The 19,744-nt window shown below is 35.6% G+C and overlaps 1 protein-coding gene across 3 annotated transcripts in view; it reads left to right on the top strand.

Moving 5' to 3' along the window:
* The window catches only part of Pappa2 (pappalysin 2), a 592,890-nt gene that overhangs the window by 413,084 nt on the left and 160,062 nt on the right, over positions 1-19,744 (top strand). For all 3 annotated transcript variants that reach the window (XM_087194134.1, XM_087194135.1, XM_004853387.3), the window contains one exon: positions 818-963. In XM_087194134.1, coding sequence (XP_087050260.1) covers positions 818-963 — 146 coding nt within the window. The remainder of the gene's footprint in view (positions 1-817; positions 964-19,744) is intronic.

The following is a 19,744-nucleotide window of genomic DNA, read 5'->3' on the forward strand; positions in this document are numbered from 1 at the left end:
TATTTGCTCGTGGTAAAGTATTAAGTTTCACTGATGCCAGGAAGCTGAGGCACCAAATGCTCATTTCCTTTTTTATGGGCTGTGGTGCTTGTATTTTTAATAGATATTTAATTCTGTGCATAAATACAAATGTAATATTGCCTAGGACTTTGAAAGCCACCAATAAAGACACTTGGTAAGTATCATGAGGTACTAGAAGAGTTTCTATGGATTAAAGACTGGGTAAGGAAAGTGTATATATAATTACTATCATATGCACTAGATTTATAATGCCCTCTGGTTCCACTGACTCTTCTTATTTTTATCACCTTAATTAGTTTCCAACTACTATTTTCCCTTTTCATCTAAAAAATAATGTTTGCTATAGACATATTCTGATATAGTGATTTAACTGGGCTTCCTATCATTGTAAGGATCAGGTACAATGAGGAAAAGAACCAGAGGCTGAAAGTTAGAAGGCCTTCTATAACACGGCCTGGGAACAATTCTCAAAGCAAAAAATTGGTAGCATTAATAGTATTATTGGATTTATCTTGAAGAAATAATCTGAGTGCAAGTGGAGAATTGAGAATGATGTCAAATATGCTATTCATTTCAATATTATGGTGTTTATAAATGCAGGATACCACTTGGAATAAATACTGCAAGTCTGTGTGTGTGTGTGTGTGTGTGTACTTATTTCTGGTCTCCATGGTAGCCTCCCTGCCCCTCTGAAAGGCTATGCTGGCTGATAGGCCATTAGTGATCAGGTCTGGCTCTGTTGTCCTAAGTGCCAATCTGTTGGTGTGACATTTTCTCTGTCTTGTGTGCTCTCCAGGGCATACATGAGTGTGAAGGAGCTGAAGGAGGCCTTACAGCTCAACGGTACCCATTTCCTCAATGTCTACTTTGCCAGCTCAGTGCGAGAAGACCTTGCAGGTGCTGCCACCTGGCCTTGGGAGAAAGAAGCTGTCAGTCACCTGGGTAAGTAAAATAGAGACCAAACAGGCCAGAAAAAAAAAAGAATGAGGTCTGAAAGGAGTTTATGGGGAAAAAAAGGTTCGGGGAAAAAAGAAAGACAAAAAATAAATATATTTAAAGAATTAGCTGCTTAGAGTTGAGAATAGCTTTGGGAAGAATCTATCAAAATATTTCAGTCTACAGGCTGGGGTTCAATCCCTAATACAGCAAAATACATACTTACATACATACCTACATACATACATACATATTTTTAAAAGTTGTTTTAATCTAAACAAATAAGAGGTATTAGACCAGTGGGAAACACCCTGGATGTTCTAGACTGAATCTATAATTAAGATGCAAATAAACTGATGGCATGAAATAGATTCATTTTAAGTCTTAGAGAGCACCAAGGAGGATACTGTCGAGAAAGTAGCAAGAAAGAGAAAGTAGCCATTGGTTTACAATAATTACTGTACCAGAAAATTAGTGGGCTTCTTCCATGGACTGGGTTTTCTAGTAGATCCTGAAAAGTACAGGCAAGCACCACTCACCTCAGAAAAGAGTAGACACCTTAACAGTGAGTGCAATGACTGAACATTTTACAGTCCTTTTTACAGTATCTTTTTATTATAAATGGAATCTTACTTACCAACAAATATGGCTTCTTAAACCAGCTTAATATCCATGTGACAAAAGAACAATTATAAAACATAATGTGTATACATTTTCAGTCTTTGATAGAATTCCACCAAAATTTATTTTTTTAATGAATTACCACAATTGGGAGGAATATTTCATGTTGGAGAGAGAATGGTTAGAGACTGGGAACCATTTTATACATGATTTAAAAGAGGTCATGCAAAGGTCATCTTTTTAGTAATCAAACACAAAACAGAAAGGAATAAATTAAAGGAAGATCACATAATCGTTTATATACCACATGCTTTGTATGATAGAGTCATTGTGACCTAGAATGTGGAACATATTAAATTGACAATCAAAGAAACATGAGGTAGCATCCAAAGGATAGCTAATGTTGTGTATTGGGAAAGCAGAAAGATGAGCTCTAGATTAGCAATAGTTAAAATATGTTGTTGTCCAAGGAAACAAAACATGAAAAATCCATGAAGTGAATCAGGTTCAGATCAAGAAATGTATATGTGTATGTATAAATATTAATATATATTAATTATATGATTAATATAATAAATTAATAATATAATTAATATATACATATATTAAGTATATATTTTATAAAATATATATATTTAAAAGTATATATCTGGCAATGGAAGATATAATAAAAAATAAAACAGGGCTGGGGATTTAGCTCAGTGGTTCCACCATCTTCTTGCAAGAGCAAGGTCCCAAATATGATCCCCTGTATCAAAACCAAAACAAACAAAAAGTAAAACATATAGATCCAAAATGAAGCATATTAATCAAGCTTTGCTAGCATGCATAGCTTGGTTTTATGGGCTCTATAGTATCTGAAATCATTTTAGAGTACTTTAGTAGTCCTTTTATCACTAAGCTTTGTATTTCTTGTTCTCAATACATGAGGAATCAAATTTATGACGTTATTGGTGACATGAGACTATCAAGGCAAAAATATTGTTTGTACTGAGAGCTTATTTTCAGGTACTCCAAATAAGACCTGGTATTTCTGAGGATCCAATACAAGCCAAAAAATGCATTCAGTCTCATCTGCAATTTTGTGAGTGGATAACCAGGGAAAGAGGGCTTGTTGGGGAGATTGAGCCATTTTGTTGGACATTTCATAAAAGTGACTTGTGGCACTACATAACAAATAGTTTCAGAAAAAAATTCAAGAGATTTTGATAAAGGCATCAGGGAGGGGCTATAAGTTTCAGTTATATACTTCCAAGATGCTTGGAAACTAGAGATCCTTCTATATTTCAGATGAAACATAATATAAATCATTCTAGCCTTCATGGTGGCAGTGGGTAAACAAGTCATATTCAAATAATCCATTTAATGGAAAGTTTAGATAATTTAAATTATCCTCATCATAAGCAATAGCAGTAGAGGAAATACTGTAAGAAAATATTTGCCAAATTACCAAGGATAATTTTTTGGTATGCAGGAATCATGATATCATAGTTCATTTAGTCATGGTTTCCACATTCCTTCCTTGGGTTTATCTTTGGAACCAAATCTAAAACCTTAAACAGTAGTCTTCCTGGCCATTATGGAGATAGATATTGCCCACTTGATACAAATTTTTGGGCTGAAGATTACTGAATGATTTCTAACTTTACTGGAGCTGCAACATTGGCAAGATTCATTCAACTAAAAACACAACTAGAAAAACTACTTAAAAGTACCTAAAGACATCAGACAATGATCAAGGCAACAAGGACCTGAGAGTCCAATCCCAGGAGAAGAGTCATACAATGGAGGAACTCCTACATATAGCTCAGTTTTTCCCTCAGAGATATTACCAAATTCTCAGTGATGAGAATAGAGAAAAGATGCAGCATAGAGCTTGCTTCAGTCTCAGTATTGGTAAGACAGAAATCGGAGTGCAGACTCAAGATCCCAGAAACATGGGAAGCAAAAAAGAGAGCCTGATTTTCTCTTGCAGCACTTGGTAGTTATTAAACTATATATTCACAGAGTCAGCCAATGGCTGAGAAATAAATATAAAGTAACCTGGGAGATTAGAAAGATGCTGATTTCAGGAGTCTCAGAACAAGGGAAAGAAACTGGATTTGAGGCCATGTTAAGGAGGAGGGCCTCTGAGACATCCCATGTGCAAGGGCAAAGAGAAATGGCCTAGTCTATGTGAAGCCTTAAGCTCAGCCTGAGACATTCTGAGGAAGTTTACTGCTTATATCCTAAGTGCATAACAGAAGACAACTAAATATTTTCTGGAGGAAGACAGTGTCATCATGACCTTCTAAAATTTTCATGTACGATGTCTAGCAATCAATAAAAGACTACCAGTTATTCTAGCAGATGGTGTCAAATAATGGTAAATAAAATTACGCCAAAAGACAAACTATAGATTTAGATCCACAGATTACTCACATAGTGGAATTACCAGGCACCAGCTTTAAGATAATTACGACTAATATGTAAAAATAGATAAAAGATGGAGAGTTAGTTCACAGAATTAGAATACATAATGAGTCTAGTGGAAAGTTTAGAACTAAAAAGTAATATTAATAATTCAAATAAAGAAATTACTAAATGGGATTATGAGTATAAAAACTAGTGACCTAGGAAGTTGTAAAACATTTACAGAGAATGGATGAAAAAATATGGACAAGATCTTTAGAAATATATGTGACCTCACAAAAATTCATAATGTGAATTGAAGCTCTAGAGAAAGAGAAAGAAAGTGCAGCAGAGGCAATATTTAAAGAGTCAATGGCCAAGCATCTTGCACACTGACAAAAGATTTCATATCTCAGATTCAAGTTCTTATATAAACTCCAAACAGGAGCAAATGACAGGAAATTGCATCAATATCTATGACAGCAAATTTGCTGAAACCAAAGATAAAGACAAAAATCTCAAAAGTAGCCAGAGCAAAAAGTTATGCTACTTTAAAAAGTACAATAATATGCTAGACCTTGCTAGGTTTTCAACAAAAGCTATATGACTCATAAGACAACAGACTAAATCTGTTTTTTTAAAGCTAAAGAAAATATTTGCTGTCTCAGAATTCTATATTTGGAAAACTACTTTTAAAAATAGAAATGTTAAAAGATATTTTCAGGCTAAGAAAAATTGAGATAATTTATATCAATGCTAGAAGAAATGCTGGGGAAAGTGATAAAGGCAAAAGTAAAAATAAATCCAGATGGAAGAAGAAAAATCAGAGAGATTAATGACATTAGAAAAGATATAAATACTGAAAGTATAACAATAAAGTCTTTTTGACTTTAAAATATAAGTTCAAAATATGATAACAATCTCACAAAAGTATGAAAATAAAGAATTTAAGGAGACTTCTTTGCTTATACCCAGAAAAAGTTCTTGACTTTATTACTGACTAGACAGTAATAAATTAAAAAATGTATTTTGTAATTTTATCTATTAAAAACTAATTGCATTATCTCTAACTAGGAAAGCAAGAAATAAAATACTTTAGAGATATCAAGAAAGAACAAGAAAACATGAGAAAATAACATGAGTTGCAACAAAATAAGATATTGTCACAAACCTAACTACATTACTAAATGTATTAAATGTAAATGGACTAAACACATCAATTCAGAGCCAAAAATTTTCAGATTGAAAACAAATCCCCAGTAAGAAACACATTTAAAATAGAAGAACACAGATAGTTGGAAGCAAAAAGATAGGAAAATATATACAATGAAAATATTAATCCAAAGAAAGGAAGTGTAGCTTTCTGATAAAGAAAGTCAACTTAAATTAGTATTATTAGAGGTAAATGGTACTATTTTTATTATAAAATTAAATTCAATTACAAAAGGTAATCACAATAAATTTGCATTAGCCTGTAGCATTCGTTAAACAAAAAATAAAGTAATATTTGATAAAAAATAAAATAGACAAATCTATCATAGTTTGTTGTTTGAAATAGTTTTTCATAAAATGATAGAACAAACAACAAAGAGAAAAATACTGGAAAAACATGATTTAAGAACTTGGCTCAATAACAAAATTGGACTAGTTTATTCACATAGAGCAGAAGACACATTCTTGTCCCATGCTATAGAAAATTTAACAAAGGAGTTCTGGATCAAAATACAGATTTTGTAGGATTGAAATCACAAAATTTTATTCTCTCCTCTAACAGAAAGTAGTCTAAAAATTGATAATACTAAGAAAATTAAAAATGAAGAAATCTCCACAAATTTGGAAATTAAATAATATATTACTAATTATCTAATGGCTCAAGGAGCAAATTATAATGGAAATAAAATATTTTAAATAAAATTACTGTAACAATATGGAAATCAATACCTGTATACAGAAGCAGGCATATAAAAGGGAAGATTTGTAGCTTTGTATATTAGAAAAGAAAAAATTCAATGAAAGTTTCCTTCTCAATAGCCAGCAAATAACAACATATTAAACTCAGAAGATAAAGATAGTAGGAAGTAATAAAAACAAGAAAATAGGGCCAGGGATTTAGCTCAGTGGTGCCACTGTCTGCCTCACAAGGACAAGGTCCTGAGTTCAATCCCCAGTACAAAAAAACAAAAAACAAAAAAACCCAAGAAGGACCAGAACTGCCCCCAGTGCACAGGAGGTGAACTTCGTGGGCACCAGTAGCATATCCTCACCCCTTGAAATGAGAAGACACGTTAACAAGTCTCACAACCAAACTTGCAGGTCACCTAAAGCAACCCCAAAGGGAAACGAGATGGAACAATCTGATATCCCACCACCTTGACTCCCTAAACTGGCAACAAAAGAGGATCTGAAAAAAATGAAATCAGAAATAATTTCTCAGATAATAGCAGAGATTGTGCCCATAGTGCAAGACATGATTAATAAATCTAGAGAGGACACAGATAAAAAAAATAGAGAAGCTGAGGAACGTGATGAAATCCCAGCATAGGAAACAAATGGAATCCATAAAACAAATGCCAACAGATTTCCAGGAGATTAAAAACTCCATTGAAAGTTTACACAACAGAATGAGCCAATGTGAAGACAGAATTTCAGATATAGAAGATAAGATTGCAATTAGTGACCAGGAAAAGAAAAATTCCTTTAAAATAGTAAGGGATCATGAGAAGTCAATCCAGCAGCTGCTAGATGATGCAAAGAAGAATAACATAAGACTGATCAGAGTCAGTGAAGAAACAGGAGAGAGTGCAGAAAACATAAAAAAAAATGTTCACAGAAGTGATGGCAGAAAACTTCCCAAGCAGGGGAAAAGAACTTAACATACATCCAACTATCCTTGATCAAAAAAAATCTACACATAGGGATATAATAGTTAAGATTCCAGAAACCCAACAGAAGAACAAAATTCTATAAGCAGTGAAAGAAAAGAAACAAATCACATACAAAGGAAAGCCCATCAGAATCATAGCAGACTTCTCAATGCAAACCCTCAAGGCAAGAAGAGCTTGGAGTGATGTATTTCAAGCCCTAAAGGAAAACAGCCTCCAACCCAGATTGAGGTACCCTGCAAAATTCTTTCAAAATTGATGGACAAATAAGATACTTTCATGATAAAGAGCACCTTAGGAACTTCATGAATACCAAACCAGCTCTCCAACAAATTTTAGACAATATCCTGGTAAAAGACAATAAGGATCACAACCCCAGAAAGCCCAGCAGAATGAATCTGTTGGGCACAACAAGAAATAAAATGCAAAGGGGGAGAATCCAACAAAAAGAAAAAGTCATGACAATGATAAGTCAATATGTATTAGTTATAACCATCAATATTAATGGTCTCAATTCACCAATCAAAAGACATAGACTGGAAGAATGGGTCCAGAAGCAAGATCCAAACATATGCTACATATAAGAACCACGCTTAATTAAAAAAGAAACTCATAGACTGAAAGGTAAAGGGTGGAAAACTCCATACTCCATGCGACGGGAACCCGAGAAAAAGCAGGAGCAGCTATTCTCTTTGCAGATCAAGTGGATTTCAAACCAATACTGATTAAGAGAGACAAAGAAAGACACTACATCCTTGTAAAGGGAACAATCCAACAGGAAAAGATGACAATCATAAATATCTATGCACCAAACACTACTGTGCCCAACTATATAAAACAAATTCTAACTGACATGAAAAATCATATAAGCACTAATACAATAGTAGCGGGGGACTTTAATATCCCACTCACAACTAGACAAAAAAATAAACCAATAAATACTAGAACTCAATCAAAAACTCTTAAACAAATGAACTTAAGAGATGTTTGCACAGTGTTCCACCCCACAAAATCAGAATACACATTCTTTTCAGCTGCACACAGGTCGTTCTCCAAAATAGACCACATACTCATCCACAGAGCATGTTTAAGTAAGTGCAAAGGAATTGAAGTTATCCCCTGTATATTATCAGACCATAGTGCAGTGAAATTGAAGATCAATAGCAAAAGAAACTGCAAAAATTTCATAAACACATGGAAATTGAACAACCCACTTCTGAATAGCCAATGGGTCACAGAGGATATTAAAGAAGAAATCAGACAGTTCCATGAATTAAATGACAATGACAATACAACATCAGAATCTATGGGATACAATGAAAGCAGTCTTACGAGGGAGATTCATGAATACTCATATTGGGAAAACAGAATGAGCCCAATTAAACAACCTGATGATGAACTTCAAGCTTCTAGAAAAAGAAGAGCAGGACAAACCCAAAGCTCACATAAGGGAGGAAATTAGAAAGATCATAGCAGAAATCAATGCAATGGAGACTAAGAGAATGATACAAAAAAAAATCAATGAAGCCAAGAGTTGGTTCTTCAAAAGAATCAACAAAATTGACAAACCCTTAGCCAACCTTATCAGAAAAAGGAAAGCAAAGACCCAAATCTACGCAATTAGGAATGCAAGGATGAAATTACAAAGGACCCACCAGAAATCCAGAGGATCATCAATACCTACATCGAGAACCTATATGCCACTAAGATGGAAAACACAGAAGAAATGGACAGAACTCTAGATACATATGAATTACCAAAGTTGAAAGAAGAAGACCTAAAAATTCTAAACAACCCAATATCAACAAATGAAATTGAAAACGTAATTAAAAACTTACCAACTAAGAAAAGCCCGGGTCCTGATGGTTTCACTGCTGAATTCTACAAGACATTTAGAGAGGATCTACAGCCACTACTGTTTAAACTCTTCAATGAAATTGAAAGGGAAGCAATACTCCCAAATTCATTTCTGGAAGCAAGCATCACCTTGATCCCCAAAGCAGAGAAAGACCCAACCAAAAAAGAGAATTTTAGGCCAATCTCACTAATGAACATAGAGGCAGAAAAATAAGATACTCTCAAATAGAATGCAGAAGATCATCAAGAAGATTATACACTGTGACCAAGTGGGATTCATTGCAGGGATGCAGGGATGGTTCAACATAACCAAATCAATAAATGTAATACACTATATCAATAGAGCTAAGGACAAAAACCATACGATCATCTCAATACATGAAGAGAAAGCATTTGACAAAATCCAACATGCATTTATGATAAAACCCTACAAAAAATTGGAATAGAAGGCCTTTATCTCAACCTGATTAAGGCTATCTATGAAAAACCAAAAGCCAATATCATACTAAATGGTCAAAAACTGAAAACTTTCACACTAAAATCAGGAACAAGACAAGGATGTCCACTATCACCACTCCTGTTCAATATAGTTTTGGAAACATTAGCCATGGCAGTTAGATAAGAGAAAGAAATAAATGGAATAAAGATAGGAAATAAAGAAGTCAAACTGTCATTATTTGCAGATGACATGATACTCTACATAGAAGACCCCAAGAATGCCACCAAAAGTCTTCTAGACATAATAACCAAATTCAGTAAAGTAGCTGGATACAAGGTCAACACACAAAAATCAATAGCTTTCCTCTACACAAACAACAGACCCACTGAGAGAGAAATAGGGCAAACAATTCCTTTCACAAAAGCATCCAAAAAACTGAAATGCCTAGGAATCAACCTAACAAAAGACATCAAAGACCTCTCCTCTGAAAGAGAATCCCTTTCTGAAGAAAGGGATTGAAGATGATATCAGGAAATGGAAAGACATCCCTTGTTCCTGGGTAGGAAGAATCAACATAGTGAAAATGGCCATACTTCCAAAACTACTGTATATATTCAATGCAATCCCAATTGAAATCCCAACAGCATATTTCACAGAACCAGAGAAAACAATAAAAAATTATTTGGAACAAGAAGAGACCTAGAATAGCAAAAGCAATTCTAGGCAACAGAGACATGGCAGGGGGTATCACAATCCCCAACCTGCAACTATACTACAAAGCTACTGTGATAAAAACAGCATGGTACTGGCAAAGAAACAGACCAGAGGACCAGGGGAGCAGATTAGAAGATGAAGAAACAACTCCAGACACACTCAGCCCTCTCATCTTCTACAAAGGACCCAAACACCCTCACTGGAGGAAAGATAGCCTCTTTAATAAATGGTGCTGGAAAATTTGGGCTTCAACTTGCCAAAGATTAAAACTAGACCTATATCTCTCACCATGCATTAAACTAAAATAAAAATGGATTAAAGATCTAAAAATTAAAGCAGAAACGCTGAACCAGCTGAAACAGAGGTTAGGTAGAACTCTTGAAAACATTGGTGTAGGAAAAGATTTTGTGAATAAAACCTCAGTTACCCATGAACTAGCACAAACAATCAACAAGTGGGATCTCTTCTTACTAAAATGCTCCTGCACAGCAAGAGAAACCACCAACAGTGTGAAGAAACAACCCACAATGTGGGAAGAAAATTTCACCTGCCATTCCTCATATACATGTCTACTATCTAGAATCTATAAAGAACTTTAAAAAATCAGACCTCCCAAATTTAATGGCCCAATCCAAAAATAGGCATCTGAAATGAAGACATTTCTCAGACAAAGAAGTAGAAATAGCAAATAAGCATATGAAAAAATGCTCAACATCACAGGTCATTTGAGAGATGCAAATGAAAACAACGCTGAGATTCCACCTCACTCCAGAAAGAATGGGTGCTATCATGAAATCAACCAATAACAAATGCTGGGAGGGCTCTGGGGAAAGAGGAACCCTGCTCCACTGCTGGTGGGAGTGTAGACTGGTGCAACCACTGTGGAAATCAGTAGGGAGATACCTCAAAGAACTAGGACTAGAAGTCCCATTTCATCCAGCTATTCCCCTGCTGGGTATCTTCCCCAAAGAATTGAAAGAATCATACCACAGTGATATATGTGCACCCATGTTCATAGCAGCACAATTTGTAATAGCTAAAACTTGGAAGCAGCCCAAATGCCCATCAACTGGAGACTGGATAAAGAAAATGTGTTTTTTAATGTAAAATAGAGTACTACTCAGCCATAAAAATGAGAAATTAGAGACATTTATAGCTAAATGGATGCACATTGAGGCGATACTCTTAAATGAAATAAATAGGACACACATGTATAAATACCGAATAGTTTCTCTAGTGTGAAAAACTGAAAGTGTACATAAGGAGTAAAAGGTATAATAGATAATGTGATATAGGAAGAAAAGGGGCAAAGAGGAAGGGGAAGTGGGAGAGGTAGGGGAAAGAAAGAAGGGAAATAAATATAAGAAAAGGAAAAAATGGAAACAAAATCTTTGTAAATAGGGAGGGATGGAGAGGTTGAAGGGAGGGCAGGGGAATGGGGAAAAATGAGAACCAAGAGAGATTATGTAAAGGTGTAAATTTCCAATGATGAATGTCATTATAATATATACCTAAAATGTACCAATTAAATTAATTTTTAAAAAACAAAACAAGAAAATAAATAAATAGAAAAACTTCCATGAGAAAAAAATTAACTGAGCAAAACAACTTGTGGAGGAAAAGGATCCACAACTTCCCAGAAAAACCTCACATGTTAATAAAAAAATGACAAAAACATATTGCCACTATAAGAAATAAAATATCTAACATCTTTACATGAACTACAGATGAAAACAGGTAATGATTATTTTTAGGAAATGGTATTGGAGCAATTGAACATACACAGGCAAATGCAAATGAACTTGAACCAGAACCCCACAACTCATACAGAAATTAATTCAAAATAAAACATAGATTTGAATATTTAAAAAGCCAAGACTATAGATCTCTCAGAAGAAAACATAGGAGAAAATAGGACTGGGGCTAGACCAAGAATGTTTGTATAGGATATCAAAAATATAAAAGTAAAAACTGAACAATCGAACTTCATCAAAACTTAGAACTTTTCTCAGAAAGATTTTTAAGGTATATAAAAAACAACAGAGTTGGATGTAATATTTGCAAAGCACATAGCTGGCAAATGACTTGTGTCTGGAGTATATAAAGAACTCTCAAAACTCAGCAGTTAAACACTTCAATTAGAAATGGGCAAAAACATGAACCTTTTCCCAAAGAAGTTATAGAGTGGCAAAATAAGCTCATGAAAATGTTCAAGATTATTAAAACTATTAGAGAAATGCAAATTAAAACGACAATGAGGTATCACTACAATATTATATGAAGAACTAAGATAGAAAGTAGTAACAATACCAAGTGCTGGTAAAGATGTAGAAAAACAGTATCTTAGACATTGCTGGTAGGAAAGTGATATGGCACTGCCATTCTGAGTATTTTTAAAGTTTCTTATTAAACTAAATGCAACCCTACTATATGTTCCAGTGATTGGACTCCTGGTCATTGATACCTCAGAACTGACAATACAGGTCCATTCCAGTACATATATATCAATCTTCATAACAGCTTTATATATAATAGCCCCAAACCAGAAATGACAAAAAATGTCCTTTGCTACTTAATACACCCATAAATGGAATACTGCTTAGAGCAAAAAAGATCAAAGTGTAAATACATGAAAAAAAGATAAAAGTGTAAATACATGCAACTTGGACAGATCTCAAGAGTATTATGCTGAGTCAATAAAAAGCCAATCTCAAAAATTACGTGCTGTATTATTCCAATCATGAAGTATTCTTAACCAAATTATAGATTTAGGAAACATACTTGTAGTTGTTAGCAGCTAAGGATGGGGCAGAGCTGGGTGAAGAGAGAAAGACATATAGGTTTGCATATGACATAAATGATAAGAGAAAGGAGATTGTGATGATGGGCAAGATCTGTACTTCCATTGTGGTGGTGCTTACACAAATGTACACATGTGATAAAATTGCAAAGAGCTAGCTGGGTATGGTGGCACACACTTGTAGTCCTCTAGGAGGCTGTAATACTCTGGGAGGCTGAGGCAGAAGAATTGGAAGTTTGTACCCAGCCTGGGCAACTTATTGATTTAGCAGGACCATGTCTCAAAATAAAAAAAGAAAACAAGGTCTAGGGTATAGCTCCTCATTACTGCAAAAGTAAAAGAAAATATGCAATACAGCTCGGCATGCTTGCACATGCCTGTAATCCTAGCACCAGGGAGGCTGTAGCAGGAGGACTGCCACAAGCTCAAGGCAAGCCTGGGCTACATTAGTGAGTTCAAAGTGATCCTAAACTGCATAGTGAGAACTTGTTTCAAAAAAATAATAAAATAAAATAAAAAAGAACCAAAAAAGAAAAAGGGAAAATTTGAGAAGAAACAAGATACACACACACACACACACACACACACACACACACACACACACGCATATGCACAGAGCAAAATCTCATTAACTTCTGTGACCTCCATGCATGAGCAAAGTACTTTGTATACAGCAGTTGCTTTGTGAATGTTCACGAACTAAAGGGATAGGTAGGTGGGGAAGGTATTACATTTATGGTCTCAAGAAATGCTTAAATTATTTCACGAATTGTTAACTCATAATGAATTGCAAAAGAAGCTAGGGATGTTTATATTTTCTTCTTAAACCTTCGAGGAACCTCCGACAATACAGTTTTTAATGCACTTTTCAGAAGTAGAAGCCTAGGCTGAACAGCTTATAGATCTGATTCAGTAGGAAATTGTTCATGTTCATATTTTTTCTTGTTCATTCGAGACTGCAATTGAATAAAGAACTGTATTGACCCAAATCAGGTTTAGAGTAGTGCAAACAACTGGCATAGCGTGATAGGGGATGACATTTAGGATTTTCTAAATAGAGCCTTTTTGAGACTCAAGATAAAATTATCTACTTGTGTCAACATGTAAAATACTGCATTTCAAGGGTCAGTTGAGTAACTTACAGATAGGCAGGTCGACCCCAAAGTTGGAAAATTTACTGCAATTCCCAACTATCAATGGCTTAAGTCACTATGATGTGGAAACACTGAGGTAATATGTTATCTCATTATCTTGTTTTGCCATCAGCATCATTTTTGCCTTTCGGCATGATTTTGTACTGTGAATGCTGTGTCAGTGCAGGGAGGATCTTTTTCACATGCGATGGATGGATGGATCTTTTGAGCTCTGCTGTTCAGTGGTTTAAACATCTTCAGCCACAGTAAACCATACCTAATCTGTAAATGTATCTCCAAAGGCAGAATGTGTAAATTAGTGATAAACCATGCCTTCTGTGACACTAATGCTGCACTCATGATCATTCCCTGAAAGAACAACTGCTGAATCTGTTTTGTGGTGATAACAGTTAGGTTTCCTATTGCTTGCTCTTTGTTTTTATTTCTTTTTTTATTCCATTAAGTTTATTGGTACATTTTAGGTATCCATTATGATCACATTCGCCATTGGAAATTTGTACTGGTACATGATATATCTTTTTTTTCCCTTAAATTCTTTTATTGGTACATTTTAGATATACAACACATTTACATTTATCATTGGAAACGTGTACCTTTACATGATGCATCTTGATTCTTATTTTCCCCCCTTCCCCTGCCCTCCCTTCAACCCCTCCACTCCTTCCTATTTGCAAAGATTTTATTTCCATCTTTCCATTTTCTCATATTAATTCCATTCCCTTCTTTCCTTTCCTCTACCCCTCCCACTTCCCCTTCCCCTTTGCCCCTTTTTTTCCTATTTCACATTATCTATTATAACTTTTAGTCCTTATTTACACTTTCAGTTTCTCACACTAGAGAAACTATTCGGTATTTACACATGTTCTATTTATTTCACTTAAGCGTATTGCCTCAATGTGCATCCATTTAGCTATAAATGTCTCTAATTTCTCATTTTTTATGGCGAGTAGTACTCCATTTTATAAAAAAAACACACATTTTCTTTATCCAGTCTCCAGTTGATGGGCATTTGGGCTGCTTCCAAGTTTCAGCTACTACAAATTGTGCTGCTGTGAACATGGGTGCACATATATCACTTTGATATGATTCTTTTAATTCTTTGGGGGAGCTACCCAGCAGGGGAATAGCTGGGTGAAATGGGACTTCTAGTCCTAGTTCTTTGAGGTATCTCCCTACTGATTTCCACAGTGGTTGCACCAGTCTACACTCCCACCAGCAGTGGAGCAGGGTTCCTCTTTCCCCACAGCCCCTTCCAGCATTTGTTATTGGTTGATTTCATGATAGCACCCATTCTTTCTGGGGGTGAAGTGGAATCTCAGCATTTTTTTCATTTGCATCTCTTGAATGACCGGTGATGTTGAACATTTTTTCATATGTTTGTTTGCTATTTCTACTTCTTTGTCTGAGAAATGTCTCTTCATTTTAGATGCTGTTTTTCGGATTGGGTCTTTAAATTTGAGAGGTCTGATCTTTTTACGTGCTTTATTTGTGATAGTAGGCCTTTGTCTGAAGAACAGCAGCTGAAAATTTTTTCCCACATTGTGGGTTATCTTTTCACATTACTGGTGGTTTCTCTAGCTGTGCAGAAGCTTTTCAATAAGAAGAGATCCCACTTGTTGATTGTTTATGCTAGTTCACGGGCAACTGAGGTTTTGTTCATAAAATCTTTTCCTACACCAATGTCTTCAAGAGTTCTACCTAACCTCTCTTCCAGTCGTTTCAGTGTTTCTGCTTTAATATTTAGATCTTTAATCCATTTCAATTTTAGTTTAGTGCATGGTGAAAGATATAGGTCTAGTTTTAGTCTTTGACAAGTTGAAACTCAATTTTTCCAGCACCATTCATTAAAGAGGCTATCTTTCCTCCAGTGAGGGTGTTTGGCTCCTTTATTGAAGATGAGATGGCTGAGTGTGTTTGGAGTTGTTTCTGCATCTTCTAATCTGTTCCACTGGTCCACTGGTCTGTTTCTTTGCCAGTACCATGCTGTTTTATCACAGTAGCTTTGTAGTATAGTTGCAGGTTGGGGATTATAATACCCCCTGCCATGTCTCTGTTACTTAGAATTGCTTTTGCTATTCTGGGTCTCTTCTTGTTCCAAATAAATTTTTGGATTGTTTTCTCAAGGTCCATGAAGTATGCTGCTGGGATTTCAATTGGGATTGCATTGAATTTATATAGCAGTTTTGAAAGTATGGACAATTTCCCTATGTTGATCCTTCCTACCCTGGAGCATGGGATGTCTTTCCATTTTCTGATATCATCTTCAATCTCTCTTTTCATAGTGCTACAGTTTTCAGGGAAAAGGTTTTTGATTTCTTTTGTTAGGTTGATTCCTAGGTGCTTCAGTTTTTTGGATGCTATTATGAAAGGAATTATTTGCCCTATTTCTCTCTCAGTGAGTCTGTCATTTGTGTAGAGGAAAGCTATTGATTTGTGTTTGTTGACCTTGTATTCAGCTACTTTACTGAACTTGGTTATTAAGTCTAGAAGACTTTTGGTGGCGTTCTTGGGGTCTTCTATATAGAGTATCATGTCATCTGCAAATAATGACAATTTGACTTCTTCCTTTCCTATCTTTATTCCTTTTATTTCTTTCTTTTATCTAATTGCCATGGTTAATGTTTCCAAAACTCTATTGAACAAGAGTGGTGATAGTGCACATCCTTGTCTTGTTCCTGATTTTAATGTGAAAGATTTCAGTTTTTGACCCTTTAGTATGACGTTGGCTGTTCTTTTTTCATAGATGGCTTTTATCAGATTGAGGTAGAGACTGTCTATTCCAATTTTTTGTAGGGTTTTTATCATAAATGCATGTTGGATTTTGTCAAATGCTTTCTCAGCATGTATGGAGATGATCATATGGATTTTGTCCTTGGCTCTATTGATATAGTGTATTACATTGATTGATTTGGTTATGTTGAACCATCCCTGCATCCCTGCAATGAATCCCACTTGGTCAGGGTGTATGATCTTTTTGATAATCTTCTGCATTCTGTTTGCCAGTATCTTATTACGGATTTTTGCATCTATGTTCATTAGTGAGATTGGCCCATAGTTCTCTTTTTCTGTTGGATCTTTCGCTGCTTTGGGGATCAAAGTGATGCCTGCTTCCAGGAATGAATTTGGAAGTATTGCTTCCCTTTCAATTTCATTGAAGAGTTTAAACAGTAGTGGCAGCAGTTCCTCTCTAAATGTCTTGTAGAATTCAGCTGTGAAGCCATCAGGACCTGGGCATTTCTTTGTTGGTAAGTTTTTAATTAGATTTTCAATTTCATTGGTTGATATGGGGTTGTTCAGAATTTTTAGGTCTTCTTCATTCAACTTGGGTAATTCATATGTATCTAGGAATCTGTCCATTTCTTCTGTGTTTTCTATCTCATTGGCATATAGATTCTGGAAGTAGGTATTGATGATACTCTGGATTAGTGCTGGTTTGTTGTAATTTCACCCTTTTCATTCCTAATTGTGTAGATTTGGGCCTTTTCTTTCCTTTTTCTGATAAGGTTGGCTAAGGGTTTGTCAATTTTGTTGATTCTTTTGAAGAACCAACTCTTGGCTTCATTGATTTTTTTTTTTTTGTATCATTCTCTTAGTCTCCATTGCATTGATTTCTGCTATGATCTTTCTAATTTCCTCCCTTATGTGAGCTTTGGGTTTGTCCTGCTCTTCTTTTTCTAGAAGCTTGAAGTTATGCATCAGATTGTTTAATTGGGCTCATTCTATTTTCCCAATATGAGTATTCACTGCTATGAATTTCCCTCATAAGAATGCTTTCATTGTGTCCCATAGATTCTGATATGTTGTATTGTCATTGTCATTTAATTCATGGAACTGTCTGATTTCTTCTTTAATATCCTCTGTGACCCATTGGTTATTCAGAAGTGGGTTGTTCAATTTCCATGTGTTTATTAAGTTTTTGCAGTTTCTTTTGCTATGGATCTCCAATTTCATCACACTATGGTCTGATAATATACAGGGGATAACTTCAATTCCTTTGCACTTACTTAAACATGTTCTATGGATGAGTATGTGGTCTATTTTGGAGAATGACCTATGTGCAGCTGAGAAGAATGTGTATTCTGATTTTGTGGGGTGGAACACTGTAAACGTCTGTTAAGTTCACTTGTTCAAGAGTTTGATTGAGTTCTAGTATTTCATTACTTATTTTTTGTCTAGTTGATCTATCTATTTGTGACAGTGGGGTATTGAGGTCCCCCACTACAATTGTCTTAGTACATATAAGACTTTTCATGTCTGTTAGTATTTGTTTTATATAGTTGGGTGCACTAGTGTTTGGTGCATAGATACTCATTTCTTCCTGTTGGATCATTCCCTTTATAAGTCTGTAATGTTCTTCTTTGTCTCTTTTAATCAGTGTTGGTTTGAAATCTACTTGATCTGCCAAGAGGATAGCTACTCCTGGTTTTTTGGGGGTTCCCATCATATGGAGTATTGTTTTCCACCCTTTAACTTTCAGTCTGTGAGTTTCTTTTTTAATTAAGTGTGGTTTTTGTATGCAGCATATTGTTGGATTTGGCTTCTTGACCCATTCTGCCAGTCTATGTCTTTTAATTGGTGAATTGAGACCATTAATATTGATGGTTATAACTAATACGTATTGACTTATCATTGTCATGACTTTTTCTTTTTGTTGGGTTCTCCCCCTTTGCTTTTAATTTCTTGTTGCGCCCAATGGGTTCATTCTGCTGTCCTTCCTGTCATTGTGATCCTCATTGTCTTTTACTAGGACATTGTCTAAAATTTTTTGGAGTGCTGGTTTGGTATTCATGAAGTTTCTAAGGTGCTCTTTATCATGAAAGTATCTTATTTGTCCATCAATTTTGAAAGATAATTTTGCAGGGTACCTCAATCTGGGTTGGAGGCTGTTTTCCTTTAGGGTTTGAAATACATCACTCCAAGCTCTTCTTGCCTTGAGGGTTTGCATTGAGAAGTCTGCTATGATTCTGATGGGCTTTCCTTTGTATGTGATTTGTTTCTTTTCTTTCACTGCTTATAGAATTTTGTTCTTCTGTTGGGTTTCTGGAATCTTAACAATTATATCCCTATGTGTAGGGGTTTTTTTGATCAAGGCTATTTGGAGTCCTATATGCCTCACTTATCTGTATGTCAAGTTCTTTTCCCCTACTTGGGAAGTTTTCTGCCATTACTTCTGTGAACAGGTTTTTTTTTATGTCATCTGCACTCTCTCCTGTTTCTTCTTCGACTCTAATCAGTCTTTTGTTATTCTTCTTTGCATTGTCTAGCAGCTTCTGGATTGATTTCTCATGGTCCCTTACAATTTTGAAGCAATTTTTCTTTTCCTGGTCACTAACTGCAACCTTATCATCTATATCTGAAATTCTGTCCTCACATTGGCTCATTCTGCTGTGTAGACTTTCAATGGAGTTTTTAATCTCCTGGAAATCTGTTTGCATCTGTTTTTATGATTCCATTTGTTTCCTATGTTGGGATTCCATCATGTTTCTCAGCTCCTCTCTAGATTTATTAATCATGTCTTGCACTGTGGGCACAATCTCTGCTATTATCTGAGAAATTATTTCTGATTTCATTTCTTCCAGATCCTCTTTCATTATGAGTACAGGAGTCCAGGTGGTTGAGTGTCAGAGTGTTCCATCTCATTTCCCTTTGGGGTTTCTGTAGGCAACCTGGATGTCTGGTTTTGAGACTTGTTTACATGTCTTCTCATTTTGACCTGGGGGGGGGCTGCTGTTAGTGCCTGCATGGTTCACCTCCTCTGAGCTGGGAGAGGTGGGATGGCCACTCAGAAGCCCCTTCCTCTGTGCCAGATGTGGTGGGATGGACAGTTTCCTGGAAACCCCCTCCTTTGGGCTGGGAGTGGCAAGACAGAAGGTGGTCCAGAAGCTCCCCACTCTGGGCCAGGAGCGGCAAGATGGATGGTGGCCCAGAA

This window comes from Heterocephalus glaber, unplaced genomic scaffold (genome assembly GCF_053883595.1).
Source record: "Heterocephalus glaber isolate CG9 unplaced genomic scaffold, H.glaber_assembly_v1.0 deba00001600, whole genome shotgun sequence".
Lineage (NCBI taxonomy): Eukaryota > Metazoa > Chordata > Mammalia > Rodentia > Bathyergidae > Heterocephalus > Heterocephalus glaber.